The sequence below is a fragment of the Nomascus leucogenys genome, chromosome 2 (genome assembly GCF_006542625.1).
Source record: "Nomascus leucogenys isolate Asia chromosome 2, Asia_NLE_v1, whole genome shotgun sequence".
In the NCBI taxonomy this organism is placed as follows: Eukaryota; Metazoa; Chordata; class Mammalia; order Primates; family Hylobatidae; genus Nomascus; species Nomascus leucogenys.
This window is the reverse complement of record NC_044382.1, coordinates 72,745,237-72,760,120: the sequence shown is the minus strand read 5'-3', so window position 1 is coordinate 72,760,120 and position 14,884 is coordinate 72,745,237. Positions and strand designations below refer to the sequence as shown.

Below are 14,884 nucleotides of genomic sequence, written 5' to 3'. Positions count from 1 at the left end.
AAATATTTTTCCCAGGTGATCACTAACTATAAAAAAGAAAAATTAAAATAGTGAAATGTCAGAATGAGGTCTCTTAGACATTATTCTTCTTACAGAAGTTGTTATAAATGTTAATAAAGAAATTTGCTTGTGAATATTCATCAGATAATGGTTCTGATTTTGTGGCCACATACATTAGAGTAATAAAGTATTTCCTTTTCTCTTTTAGCTCTGTTGGTTTAGCAAAAGCAGCTCTAGAAGCAATTAATGGATTCAACCTTTTTGGCAACCAGGTAAAAAATAAGACCCCCAGAATCTTTGATTATTTGAATTGCATATTTAATTAATTTGGCTATTCATTAACAAAGTCATTTGCTTATAATCAGAGAATGTCCAAAATTTATGTAGAAGCTCATGCTTGAACTTTTCCTTTGAAAATGATTTGCCAGTTAAATTTTTAGTTTTCTAGCTAAAGACCATTGCTTAATTTCTTCAAAAAAAAAAAAAAAAAAAAAAAGAAAAATTTTTTTGATATTCTGATTTCCTTGGTTCAGTGACTTTTCCCTCAAGTCTATTACTCATTTTGTAGAGGGTTTCACATTTTTAAATATATTTGGCATTGTATATATTTTTTTATGTCAGTTTTCATGTTGGTTTCAATTTAATGTATTTCAATGTATATCTCATGTAGAAGAGAATTTGTGTGATGTGTTTAGCCAGATAATTGGGAGTTTTGATCCTAGCTTCACCTTCAACTGGCTATAATCAAACGTCTAAAATCTGATTTTCTCTGGGGATGAAAAAGAAACCCTGAAGGTTGTCTTAAATTTTCATTAGATCTTTAACCAGTTTTTGTACTGAAAGAATCTAATCAAGTGACCATGGATTGAGTTGTCAGTGGAAAGGAATAAAATGTAGGAATAGAGGTTACTACTCTGGATCAAGAAGTAGGCCAATTTTCTTTAGCAGTTTTTATAAGATTCCTAAGATGGTGAGGTAAAGTGAAGTTTCTAACTGATATTATAATTAATCCTAAGCTACTGAAATGCTAAGGCAGTAAAGAAACATTTTAGGACGTTACACAATTGTGCAAAAAAAATGACATGGTTTTTCTTATGGCAATTATAATGCTATTTACTCAAGTCTTGAATTTAAGAATGTTTTTAATTGTAGTCTATTAATGCAGCCACCTCTCTTCTCCTCCTTACATACACAAGCACTCTTCTCGTCCCAGCTCCCTCTGGAGGATGGATGGGCTCTGTCTATATGAAGGTCATGAGGAATTGCCACACACTCTGGATCACCCATTTTCATATTCCTGGATGGATGGATGGATGGATGGATGGATAGCTAGCTAGCTAGCTAGCTAGCTGGATAGATAGACAGACAGACAGACAGGAGTAGGAGGATAAAATGACTTTAAAGAATTAAAGAATGGCATTATATTAGGGGTCAGGAGACAAGATCACTGCATGCTCTGTACTCAGTTCTACCAGTGAGTTTGGCTATTTAATTAAACCTCAGCTTCCTCTTCTAAAAAAATAAAGATAATGATAATAGGACCTAACTCAGGAGGTTTTCATGCAAATAAAAGTTAATTAGCATAGTGCTTGGCAGAGATTAAACTTTTAATAAATGCCATCTCTTGTTGCTATTATTTATGAAGTAATAGTAATACAAAGGAAGGGAAATGAGAAAGAACTGAAAGCTTTCTAGAGCATATATCAAGGAGACTGAGAGGAGGAGGCATGGATTAAACCAGAGCTGATGTTATCAGCAGTCTGGAAAGGTACAGGTCTTGCTAACCTGGCTTCTGTGACATACCAAATACTGAGCTGAGTGGAGCTGAGTGTCTCTTGGTTGGCTGCTACATGGTAGTAGCCAGCTCTTTTTTGCAATTGTGTCATCTCCTTTGAAGTACCTGAGTTTTAGTGTATGTTGCTTACATACCTGTATGCACCCCTTCCAATTATGTGTGTACTAACACACACATACATACAAACTACATTTCCTAACTCTACCCAACTTTCAGTGCTCTACTTTTCCCAGGAAGCTTTCATAAATTGCTCAGCTATAATTCTAAAATCACTAAATTACTTTACTCTGCATTTGGATTCTGAGTTATAACTGTATTGCTGATAGTGTTCCTCAGCCAGTTTCTCAATCTTGACTACACATTGGAATCATTTGAGGAATTAAAAAAAAATACTCATATATGAGCTCTACTTCCAGGGATTCTGATTTAATTGGTGTAGGGAGAGGCCTTGGCATTGAGATTTTTTGGAACTCCTCAGGAATTCTAATATACAATCAAGGGTGAGAACAACTGCTCTAAGCCAAGTTAATTTTTGGCCTTGTTCAGGTCACGTCTGTTTCCAATGGAGCTATGCACCAAATATTTGCTGAATTGACTACTACTTGATTGTTTCAGATAGAAATATGGACAGATAATGTCTTCTTTCTTTCGTTCTTTTTTTTTTTTTTTTTTTTTTTGAGACAGCTTCTTGCTCTATCACCCAGGCTGGAGTGCAGCGGCGCGATCTCAGCTCACTGCAACCTCTAGCTCCTGGGTTCAAGCGATTCTCCTGCCTCAGCCTCCCGAGTAGCTGGGAGTACAGGCGTGTGCCACCTCACCCGGCTAATTTTTGGATTTTTAGTAGAGGTGGGGTTTCACCACGTTGGCCAGGCTGGTCTTGAACTCCTTACCTCAGGTGATCCGCCCGCCTTGGCCTCCCAAAGTGCTGGGATTACAGCCGTGAGCCACCACGCCGGGCCATGTCTTATTTCTTTAGCCACAAGAATATCACATGTTGCCAGTAAAGTCCCTTCATCTTCCATTTTTACAAGGTAGTGTCAGTGTCCTAGTTTTACAAATTCCTTTTCATCTCTTTTTTCTGATGTGGAGAACTGCAGAAATATGACTTTGAAAATGTTACTATTCCCACCTCTACAGCAGTTAAATTAATAATGTGCCTGCTAAACAGTAGCACATTTAAAAGTGCATGTGATCTTTTTAGTGTTTAATCATTTTATAATGTCATTGTATATACTTAAAAGAGCTGTGATCTAATTAAAAGTTGCTGGGAAAAGAATTGACATAAAGAAATGCTTTTATTGAAATGAAAATCCATAGAAACCACCTCAAGACTTGGAGGATTTCAGATCATATTGATATTCACAGTTATTTCTAAAGGCCATTGGTATAAGGTTTTGGAAGACCTGATCGTGTGTCTTTAACTAAATTAATTTAGAACTTTCAAAAAGTATGTTTTCTCTTGGTGGCAACTCAATAGAGATGGTACAGCCCCTCTCTCAAAATGAATGATCAGAAGATTGAGGTAGTGTTTCTCAGATCCCACTGCACAGGGGCAAAACCAGGAATTAAACCAGTGCCACTCCATAATGAATCTATTAATAGAAGATCAACTTGTTGGTATGGGAAATTTCAGCTGTTGGACACTTTCTACTTTTAGAATTGGGAGCTGTGCATTTTCTTTGAAAACTCTTAAGCTGTTTTTTGCTTAATAATTATTGAGCAGAAGCTCAATGGAAAGAGGTATCCATTTCACAAATAGTGTGAAAGGCTTGCCTTTTGCCCCTGGCTTCAGCATATGAGATTAAACAAATGTTAATTTTATTTTTATGGGCAGTTGTTGGGTGGTAAAGTTTTTCGCTTTGGTTATGAGTATTATGCGTTCCTATACTTCCTCTTTTTTTTCCAATAATAACTTTTCTTATTATTCAAGGAAAGAAAAACACTTTAAATCTTCATTCTGAAGCTATTTTCCAAATTTATTTTTCTTTGGGACACTAAGAATAAAATGTGATAAAATGGCCTAGTTTCCTTAATGATTTGTTTACAGTAAAAGCTAATTTGGGGCAGAGCTACATTTAGAAACATATATAATCTTCAATATGGGAATCACATATTTCATCATGATCTCAAATATATTCTGTATAAATTTCATGACAAATATATTTAAATAATGTTTGATAATATTTAAACAGTAATATTTTAGTCTATCAGAATTTATTTTCATCAAATGTCATAGTCATAGTAAGCAACAGTTTTGTGATTCCTGGGTTCGAGTCTCAGCTCTGCTCTTTTGAGACCCTGAAAATTCATGTTCAAATTTATCTTTCTCTGTAGTTTGAGAATTCCTTTCACAGTATGTGCATGAGGACAAAGAAGCTTGGGTTGTGAGAGGGGCTGCTGGAAAGAGCTGTTGGGTCAGTAAGCAAAAGTTGGCTATTTACACATGTATTGCCACCACAGCCTTGGTGCAGAAGGGAAATTCCCATCAGTAAATACACTTTCTGGAAGAATACATTTCTCCAGGCTCTGCTACAGAGCTCAGTGACAGCCTCATAACTGAACTAGGGGAGAAAAATCTCCTGACAATAGTTTTGTGGTGTGGTTTTGTTCCAGAATAAGAATGTGAAGATCATGTACGATAGGTAGATCCAATGACCAGTTGTACCTTGTTTTATTTTTTGAGTCTAGATGAGGGCAGCAAGTCCCTTAGCTCAGCCTCCGAGTGGTGATTAAGGAAGAAAAGAAAGATCAGCAGTCTTTAAATTGTTTTCTTTTGAATTGAGACCAATGAGATCAGCAAAGTCTTATGTTTACAGTTGGTACCCTTGGCCTTAGGGACTGTCTTAAAAGTGGTTGTTCTGGTCATGGGATTAAGAGAAGTGCAGTGCAGCCCTTCCCCACCACTGGAACTCAAGTCCCCGTGACAGTGGTCAGGTTTCAGAATCATCTTCCAGTCCAAGTGCATTTACTAGACTAAAACAATCATAGAAACTTGGTTAGGGAGTAAAGTTTGAGCTGCCAGTCTTAAAATAAGCTCTTTAGGTGGAGTCAGGATATTATGGCAGAATTATAATGTTTTCAGGAAATGGAAGATGAAAATAATCAGATACTCTGAAGTGACATATACATATAAAACATCCTTTCATATTCCTGTCCTTAATTGGGGAAATCAAGATACTGACAAATGAGCCAAGGCCAGAATCTAAAAGGTAATGACTAGAGAGATTGCTCATGTTATGCAAAGTGTTCAAAGCAGTGCAGACGTCTAGCTTCTTTTGAAATTTGCAGGCCTTAAATTAATGTGTCTGATGATTTAAAGTAGGTGATAATTAATTCCATGTGTGGGTTCTCCTTGATGACTCTTAAAAAGACTTGCTTCTGGATTGGGAATAGCTGCCCATGACCTTGGGATATTTTACTGTCCTGGAAATCTGGACCGTAATGCCTAAAGCATAGGATATTTTTGTGAGAAGACAGCCAAACAATATAGTTAATCACCCTTTGGTCTCAGTGTTAAAATATGGTAACATTATGAGATTATTTTTCCCTTTGGGCATATTTCTTAGGTTGGCAGAGAAAAATTGAGAGCTGAATAAATACTTTGATGAATTTAGACAAATAAGCCATTTATTTGCGACCAGAAAATAGAAGTTGGCTGTTTACATTATCAAGTAACATAGAGAATTGCCCAATTTGCCATTTCACTTCATTATTTATAAATTATCCTACTTAGATTGTATCTTTTGAAAATTTAATTCCAGGCAGATAGTTTGGTATGCAATTAACTTTATTAATTCTTGGTCTAAAGATAAATTATAGCTCCTATTTTTTGTGTATTCATAGGCTCCTAACATATTATATCCATTTATTTCTCTGCTGTTTTGTTCTAACTACCCTACTTGCTCCCATTTCACCAAAATTCAGAGCCTAGCTATGGTCCTCACCTTCTCTATGAAGTGCCCCAACTTCCCTGGGGACTTGTTTTATAATTTTCTTCTCCCCCTTAAACCACTAACTTTAGTGAAACTAAGTCATGTGTTGCGATGTGCTGCCTTTTTGTTTTCTTAATAATCTTCTTGTTCAGGACTGTTGCCTGGGTCAGCTCCTTGAGAGCACAGGTCAAATTTGATCTTGTTTGTTTTCCTCAAAGCAGAGTACACAGTACCTTGCCAGCGGCAGCTGCTGCTTGAACCAGTAGAGATGGGAGGTTGGAACTCCAGAGTAATAGAAAGGACAGTTTACCATTCATCTGGTGGTTGAGAGACAGCCTCACCGAATCACTGTTCATTTATTAGTTTACTTGTCAGATTTTAAAAAGAGTTTAAAATGGTATTCTGAATGATAAATCATTCTATTTTATGAGCTAATTTTCATGTACAAACATGGGCTACTAGGAAAAAAATACCTCTAGTGAATCTGACATCTGGATATGGGGTCTGGTGCTGCTAGATTTTGAAGTTCAGTCTAGTGATTGGTTGGAGATATTTTTGTTTCAGTTTGAATGCATCTGTGAAGTTGGTGAGAATTGGGATGAGATTCAGAAAATAGTATTAAAGTAACATGAAATTTATAATTCTCTTCTCCCTTTCCCCATGTATTTTTCTGAGTATTCTCCTTATTCCCATCCCGTTCTATGTGATTTCAAATATTTAGCTCCCCAGTAAAGCTGTTGAATATGGAATGCACTAGTTTTAACCGGGTTAGCAGATAGATTAACATTTTCTGTTACACCTATTTGTTTTATTCAAGCTTTTTTTCTTACTTGAAATATATATATGTGTGTGTGCATATATATATATATATATGGGGGAGTTGTATAAAATATATATATATGGGGGAATTGTATAATCTAGTGTTTAAAGGATGGGCCTCTGTGTCAGAGACTTGATTTTGAACCTTTGCTCTGTTAAAGAAAGTCTTAATGTCCTTTTCAGTAAAATGAGGAAAACAATATCTACATACAGATATTAAATGAGACAATCCATGTGACACATAAAGCATAGTGCCTGATGTGGTGAATATTAGTTCAGATTAGTTGCTTTATTGTTATTTGAGATTCTCCTGTCTTCATATTTTAATCCAGTATTCTTTTACATTCATCTAGATTGTATCTAAATTTGTTTAGTTTGATCATATAGGCAATATTTATGAGGAATGTACAACTCAGATTTTATGAATCTAAACTAATTGTATTTTCATTAAAATAAATGTCACTAATATATTGGCTATCTTGTAATCAGTACATTTTGATTTATAAGAAAGTCAATGAAAACTAGGGAAAACATAAAAATAACATTTTTATGATTATAAAATTAATGTTTATTGCAGGATATTTGAGAAATATTGAAAGTACAAACAAAATTTAAATCTTCTGGAACTCCACACTCAAGATGCAGTCAATGTCAGTATTTTTGGGAAGTTTTCACAGTCAAAATGCCAAAGTTCTTCAAGTCTTTTTTCTTAATTTAGGAAATGTTTTTCTTTTTCTCTTTCCAGGGCTGTTCGTGGTCAGTTATATTTGTGGATCTCGACGCTCACAATCGCAACAGGCAAACTTTGTGCTCGCTCTTACCCAGAGAATCAAGATCACATGTGAGACATTTAATAATGATAAATTTATCATGAACTATTGTTTATGATTTCTATGTAGTTTCCAATAAAGTACTCTAAAATGTTAGTGGTCTTCCAGAAGGGGTAAGAAGACATGATAGATATTGCCCCTTACTCCTCTGGCCTGGGGAGGTCTTAGGAAGTGGACAAGAGTTGTGGACAGGGCTGCTTTGGCCTTTGAATCTTTTGCAGGAGAATAGAAAAATAGACTTTTCTTTTGGGGGAGTAGCAACATTAGGCCAAGGTGAATTATTTTTTTGCCATGGTATATTAGAAAAATATTTTTCATAGTGTATATATCTTTTGGGTAAAATAACCTTCCATTCCTTATTTCTTTTCTCTCATTCAATTCACTTTTTCCCCTTGCCTGATGAACTTTTGTATGCTTATCCTACCTGATTGCAGAATTTTCTAGGGACTATTTGTGGTTCTGTTATTTAGAGAACACCCAAAGTGGAATAATTTAGTTATTCAAAACAACTCTTTTGTATAAGTAATGTAAGATTATCATTAAAAAAAAAAAAGCTCCCCAAATAAGCAAATAATATAATACCCACTCGTGCCACTATTCTAATACAATCTTGACAACATTTCGGTATATATGTTTTCACTTATTTTTAGACATATATAATATTTTTATTTTACAAAGCTGTAAGAGTACTTTTTATATTGATTGATAACCTAGCTCTGTGAATGGATATTGTCCCATACCAGTAAACAGATTTCTACAATATAAATTTTAATAGTTGCTAATTTACTCAACTAATTGTTGGACATTTAGGCTTTTTCATTATTATAAGCAAATTGTTGGGAAAGACTAAGTTGTGACAACTATTAAATTTTTGTGCACCATTTTAATTAATATTTTGACATTTGAGCCCATTGAACCTTGAAAATACTATCAACAAATAAAGTTTTATCTCCTCTGTAAGGTTTCCTGGAACATGCCATAGAAACATCTGTCTGATCCTGGGAGCAGTTTTTTTGAGACGGAGTCTTGATCTGTCACCCAGGCTGGAGTGCAGTGGCGCAATCTCGGCTCACTGCAAGCTCCGCCTCCTGGGTTCACGCCATTCTCCTGCCTCAGTCTCCCGAGTAGCTGGGACTACAGGCGCCTGCCACCAGGCCCGGCTAATTTTTTGTATTTTTAGTAGCGACGGGGTTTCACCGTGGTCTCGATCTCCTGACCTCATGATCCGCTCGCCTTGTCCTCCCAAAGTGCTGGGATTACAGGCGTGAGCCACCGTGCCCGGCCGTGTGCTCACTTTTGACTGCATAACCTCACTGGCTTTTCATCTCTATCATTCTTCTTGGGCTGTGTTGATCACATCGCTGTGGACACTCACAGTGTCTCTTTCTCATTGCCTCCAGAACACAGATGCTGCCCTGCTCCCCTGCATCAGTTATCCTGCATTTGCCCTGGATGATGAAGTTCTGTTTAGCCAGACACTTGATAAAGTGGTTAGAAAATTAAAAGGAAAATATGGATTTAAACGTTTCTTGAGAGATGGGTATAGAACATCATTGGAAGATCCCAACAGATGCTACTACAAGCCAGCTGAAATTAAGGTATTAAAAAATATTCCATGGTAATCGCATATCAGAGCAATCAAAAGCACAGATTCAGGAGACTGACCATTGGGTTTGAATTCTGGCTCTGCTACTTACTAGTTTTGTGGCCCTCAGCCAGTTAATTAACCTCTCTCTGTGTTTAATTTTTTTCATTGGTAAAATAATAATAGTACCTATATCACGAGGTTCTTTTGACGATTAAATAACTTACATAAAAGTGCTTAGAATAGTGGTTGGCACATAGTGAATGCTCAGTAAGTGTTAGCTCTTATTACCAGTGAGGTATTTATTAATAATGGGCCATGTTGATTTATTGGGTGAATAATTTTTCTATTGCATTTGCAGTCCTATGCTTACCTGATCCATACTATTTGTCTTATATAATATTAAATATCTGTTTATAATATTCCTTTCAATCTATTAAGCAAATTCTTTTATTAAAACTGATAGGCCATTCCATCTTCCTTTATCTGTTTCATTTAGACACTTTCTTTTAAAATATAGTCCTCTAAATACTTAGTTTTAAAATATTTTGTATTTCAAAACACACATACCACTATATGTAGTTTTATACTAGCTGCTTTTAAGCCATCTAGAAAATAGCACCCCCAAAAAGTAAGAAGTCATGCACATTGCTGAGGACTTTGCTTTAATATAGTGTATTGAAAGGTATTTTGTTTTTTTGTTTCTTTCCTTTTGAGATGGACTCTTGCTCTGTTGCCCAGGCTGGAGAGCAGTGGCATGATCTCAGCTCACTGTAACCTCCACCTCCCGGGTTCAAGCAATTCTCCTGCCTCAGCCTCCTGAGTAGCTGGGATTACAGGCACGTGCCACAATGTACAGCTAATTTTTTTGTGGTTTTAGTAGAGATGGGGTTTCACCATGTTGGCCAGGCTGGTCTTGAACTCCAGACCAAGTGATCTGCCCTCCTCGGCCTCCCAAAGTGCTGGGATTACAAGCGTGAGCCACTGTGCCCGGCTGAAAGGTATTTCGTATGCATGAGCATAATTGGCTCACTCACTGAAGGTAGGTAAGGTCCCTAGGAATCTGTATGTAGAAAATGTGTAGGCAACATTATACCTTTTAAGTTGTTTGGCAATTAACATACTATTTTAAAATTTAACATACACTTTTGCAGGAAAACTAGACGAGCTATTTATCATTTTATTTAACAACTCCTTTTTTTTTTTTTTTTTTATGTAGAGACCAGACCCACTATGTTGCCCAGGCTGGACTGGAACTCCAGGGCTCAAGTGATTCTCCTGCCTTGGCCTCCCAAGTAGCTGGGACTACAGGCATACACCACCATACCCAGCTTTATTTAATTTCACAGTTGACTGTCACTTGGAAACCATTTTATTGTGTGCACTTTTGAAATTTTCAGCAGTGTTGGCAGTGTTACAATCTGTTAGGTTGGGCCAAAAGATCCATTTATCTCTTAAACACCTTCAAATGTTTCTTCCCTATTTAATACATTTTCTGTGCCAGTATTTACAGCACTTACATTTGAATTGGACCACCTGCAACTAACTACCACCTCGCACACTTCCAACTTTGGATCTGTCCAGCAAGCTTTCTTGCTTTGGATCTGTCCAGCAAGCTTTCTGCACCTTCTGCTGAGCACCACCAAGGAAAGCCACAGCACTGTGGGTAGGAGCTGCCCCACAGTTAGGAGATCTGTCTTGGTTCAGCCTCATCATTGCTGTCAGTTCTTGTCAGACCTGCTATCTGGCTCTGCCAGGAACTCCCCATGAAAGCTTTTCCAGCTTTTTCCTGTTTGTACTCAAGTTCGCAGACTTTCCTTTTTATTTTCTACTTGATAGCCTTTCATTTCTGCATGGCCTCCTCCACTGTGTCTTTACTTCATCCATACTTACCTCCATCTCTCTTGCCTCACAGAAGGAGCTCTCTGTTCTTTCTAAGGCTAACCCATCCTGTGTATACCCCATCCTATTCTCTTTTACTTTCTTGACACCCTCACTTGTTTTCTTCTGTGATAGAAGGGTATCTATTTCTCTTTCTTTTTTTTTTCCTCATCTTCCCCATTTTTACCTTCTCTGTCTTGTTTCCCCAACTTAAATTAGCTTTTTTCTTCATTAAGCACATTGATATTTATCATTAAGAAACCAAAGGAAACCCTTCCTCAGCCCTTTCCCTGTCCACCTCCATCCTCTTTCTCTTGGTGCCACACATCTGAAATGCATGGCCTCTACTTGGTGTCTCCTTGTTTACATCCCGTACTCTTTCCCCTTACAAACTGGCTTACTTCTGAGCACTCCCCAGTAGCTGTGCTGTCTTCAATCCATTTACATTACCGAGTCGGAGTGGATGCTTTTCTGATCTCATTTCACAGAACTTCTTGGCATTTGAGTGTCTTTGCTGAGCCTTGTTTGTTGGAACATTCTCCATTGGCTGTGACCCCATTCTTTATTCTCCACTTCTCTCACTTACTTCTTAGTCTCCTTTGTGGGTTCCTCTTCTTCTGCCTCCTCTTAAACATTGCTCTTCTCCTAGGGTCCATCCACAGTCCTAGCTGTCTTCATTCTGGCTGTGAACTCTCAGCTTCAGCTGTAGCTATTAACCACAGATCTCCATCCCTAACTCATACCTCTCCTCAAGTGCCCACCCCCTGTATGCAGCTGCCTTGTGGACATCCTCGCTTAGATTTCTTACAGTTTGCCTGTATTCAGTTTCCACTCCTGTGCCCAAGCCCTATACCTGAGAGTCATTCTAGGCACTTCCTTCTCACCCATCTACCTTTGTCAATCACCAAGCCTGGCAAATTTAGCCTCCTAAAAACCCTAAAATTCTGTTTTTTCCTCTCTATTACTCCCTGGTTTAAGCTAGTGGATCTGGGGCGATTTTGCCCTCCAGGAGATATTTGACAATGTCTGCAGACATTTTGGGTTATCACAATATAGTAGGTACTACTCACATCTGGAAGGTAGATACTAGGGATGCTACTAAACATTCCTGCACCACACAGGACAGCCCAACAACAAAGAATTATTTGGCCACAATCCCAGTAGTGCCGAAGTTGAGAAACCTCAGTTTAGGTTGTCATCTTTTCTCTTTGGATTTTGCTCCAGCAGAATTCCAGCTGGTCCTGTTTTTTGCCCTACAACTCTCTTCAGTATTACCAGCTGCTCAGTCTAGCAAGTAAATATAATGAGTAAATCTGATCCTGCTGAGTATTCACCTGTGGTTCTCTTTTATTTCCAGACCAAAGTCTTAGCCACTTAGCATGACCTGCAAGGCCCTTCCTGATCTGGCTGGCCTGGCCCATCTGTTGGGTTTCAGTTTTCACTACTTCGTCCTTGCTTATTCCAGAAATACTGAATTGCTGGTAGATTCTTTAACATACTTTGTGATTCTGTGCATCTGTGGTTTGTAACTGTTACTTCCTTTGCCTTGAGTTACCTTAGCTCATCTCCCCAGTGAAGTCCATCTAGTGTTAGCTGAAACATCTCCTTTCCTATAAATATTCCCTGATTCCAAGGCAGACTCAGGTGTTCCACTCCCTATGAGCCTGACGTACTATGTGTAGATATTTCCTACTGCATAGTAGTTGTTTATTTACATGCTGGCCTCCCTATTAGGCTGCGAGCCTCTGAGGGAAGTTCTCTGTCTTTTGTCTTAGTAGCTCTCTGTCTAGTTGGTTCCAGGAATTAGTAAGTATTCAGTAAATATTTATTGAAGGACTGCAGTTTGATGGACTGAATGAGTGAGCTTTTGAATAATAAGACCTGAGGAAATTTTTTTTTTAAAAAAGAACAAGGAAACTGCTTACAAAATCAGTTCAACTTTATTGCTGTAAATAAATCTTTGGAATTAACTGAGCCAAGATGGCCGAATAGGAACAGCTCCGGTCTCCAGCTCCCAGCCCAAGCGACACAGAAGACTGGTGATTTCTGCATTTCTGCTTGAGGTACCGGTTTCATCTCATTAGGGAGTGCCAAACAGTGGGTGCAGGACAGTCGGTGAAGCGCACCATACGCGAGCCAAAGCAGGGCGAGGCACTGCCTCACTCGGGAAGCGCAAGGGGTCAGGGAGTTCCCTTTCCTAGTCAAAGAAAGGGGTAACAGACGGCACCTGGATAATCGGGTCAGTCCCACCCTCATACTGTGCTTTCCCAACAGGCCTGGAAAACGGCACACTAGGAGATTGTGTCCCGCATCTGGATCGGAGGGTCCTATGCCCACGGAGTCTCGCTGATTGCTAGCACAGCAGTCTCAGATCAAGCTGCAAGGCGGCAGCCAGGCTGGGGGAGGGGCGCCCGCCATTGCCCAGGCTTGCTTAGGTAAACAAAGCAGCCAGGAAGCTCGAACTGGGTGGAGCCCACCACAGCTCAAGGAGGCCTGTCTGCCTCTGTAGGCTCCACCTCTGGGGGCAGGGCACAGACAAACAAAAAGTCAGCAGGAAATTCCGGAGACTTAAATGTCCCTGTCGGACTGACAGCTTTGAAGAGAGTAGTGGTTCTCCCAGCACGCAGCTGGAGATCTGAGAACTGACAGACTGCCTCCTAAAGTGGGTCCCTCACCCCTGAGCAGCCTAACTGGGAGGCACCCCCCAAGTAGGGACAGACTGACTCCTCACTCGGCCGGGTACTCCTCTGAGACAAAACTTCCAGAGGAACTATCAGACAGCTGAATTTGTGGTCTCACGAAAATCCGCTGTTCTGCAGCCACCGCTGCTGACACCCAGCCAAACAGGGTCTGGAGTGGACCTCTAGTAAACTCCAACAGACCTGCAGCTGAGGGTCCTGTCTGGTAGAAGGAAAACTAACAAACAGAAAGGACATCCACACCAAAAACCCATCTGTACATCACCATCATCAAAGACCAAAAGTAGATAAAACCGCAAAGATGGGGAAAAAACAGAGCAGAAAAACTGGAAACTCTAAAAAGCAGAGCACCTCTCCTCCTCCAAAGGAACGCAGTTCCTCACCAGCAATGGAACAAAGCTGGATGGAGGATGACTTTGACAAGTTGAGAGAAGAAGGCGTCAGACGATCAAACTACTCTGAGCTACGGGAGGAAATTCAAAACAATAGCAAAGAAGTTAAAAACTTTGAAAAAAAATTAGAAGAATGGATAACTAGAATAACCAATGGAGAGAAGGGCTTAAAGGAGATGATGGAGCTGAAAGCCAAGTTTCGAGAACTACGTGAAGATTGCAGAAGCCTCAGTAGCAGATGCGATCAACTGGAAGAAAGGGTATCGCTGATGGAAGATGAAATGAATGAAATGAAGCGAGAAGGGAAGTCTAGAGAAAAAAGAATAAAAAGAAATGAACAAAGCCTCCAAGAAATTTGGGACTACGTGAAACAACCAAACCTACGTCTGATTGGTGTACCTGAAAATGATGGGGAGAATGGAACCAAGTTGGAAAACACTCTGCAAGATATTATCCAGGAGAACTTCCCCAATCTAGCAAGGCAGGCCAACATTCAGATTCCGGAAATACAGAGAATGCCACAAAGATACTCCTCGAGAAGAGCAACTCCAAGACACATAATTGTCAGATTCACCAAAGTTGAAATGAAGGAAAAAATGTTAAGGGCAGCCAGAGAGAAAGGTCGGGTTACCCACAAAGGGAAGCCCATCAGACTAATAGCTGATCTCTCGGCAGAAACTCTACATGCCAGAAGAGAGTGGGGGCCAATATTCAACATTCTTAAAGAAAAGAATTTTAAACCCAGAATTTCATATCCAGCCAAACTAAGCTTCATAAGTGAAGGAGAAATAAAATACTTTACAGACAAGCAAACGCTGAGTGATTTTGTCACCACCAGGCCTGCCCTAAAAGAGCTCCTGAAGGAAGCACTAAACATGGAAAGGAACAACCGGTACCAGCCACTGCAAAAACATGCCAAATTGTAAAGACCATCGAGGCTAGGAGGAAACT

The 14,884-nt window shown here is 39.0% G+C and overlaps 1 protein-coding gene across 8 annotated transcripts in view; it reads left to right on the top strand.

The window, feature by feature from the left end:
- The window catches only part of PHKB (phosphorylase kinase regulatory subunit beta), a 244,416-nt gene that overhangs the window by 120,522 nt on the left and 109,010 nt on the right, over positions 1–14,884 (top strand). For all 8 annotated transcript variants that reach the window (XM_030797503.1, XM_030797534.1, XM_030797553.1 and 5 more), the window contains 3 exons: positions 209–272; positions 7,292–7,387; positions 8,777–8,974. In XM_030797503.1, coding sequence (XP_030653363.1) covers positions 209–272; positions 7,292–7,387; positions 8,777–8,974 — 358 coding nt within the window. The remainder of the gene's footprint in view (positions 1–208; positions 273–7,291; positions 7,388–8,776; positions 8,975–14,884) is intronic.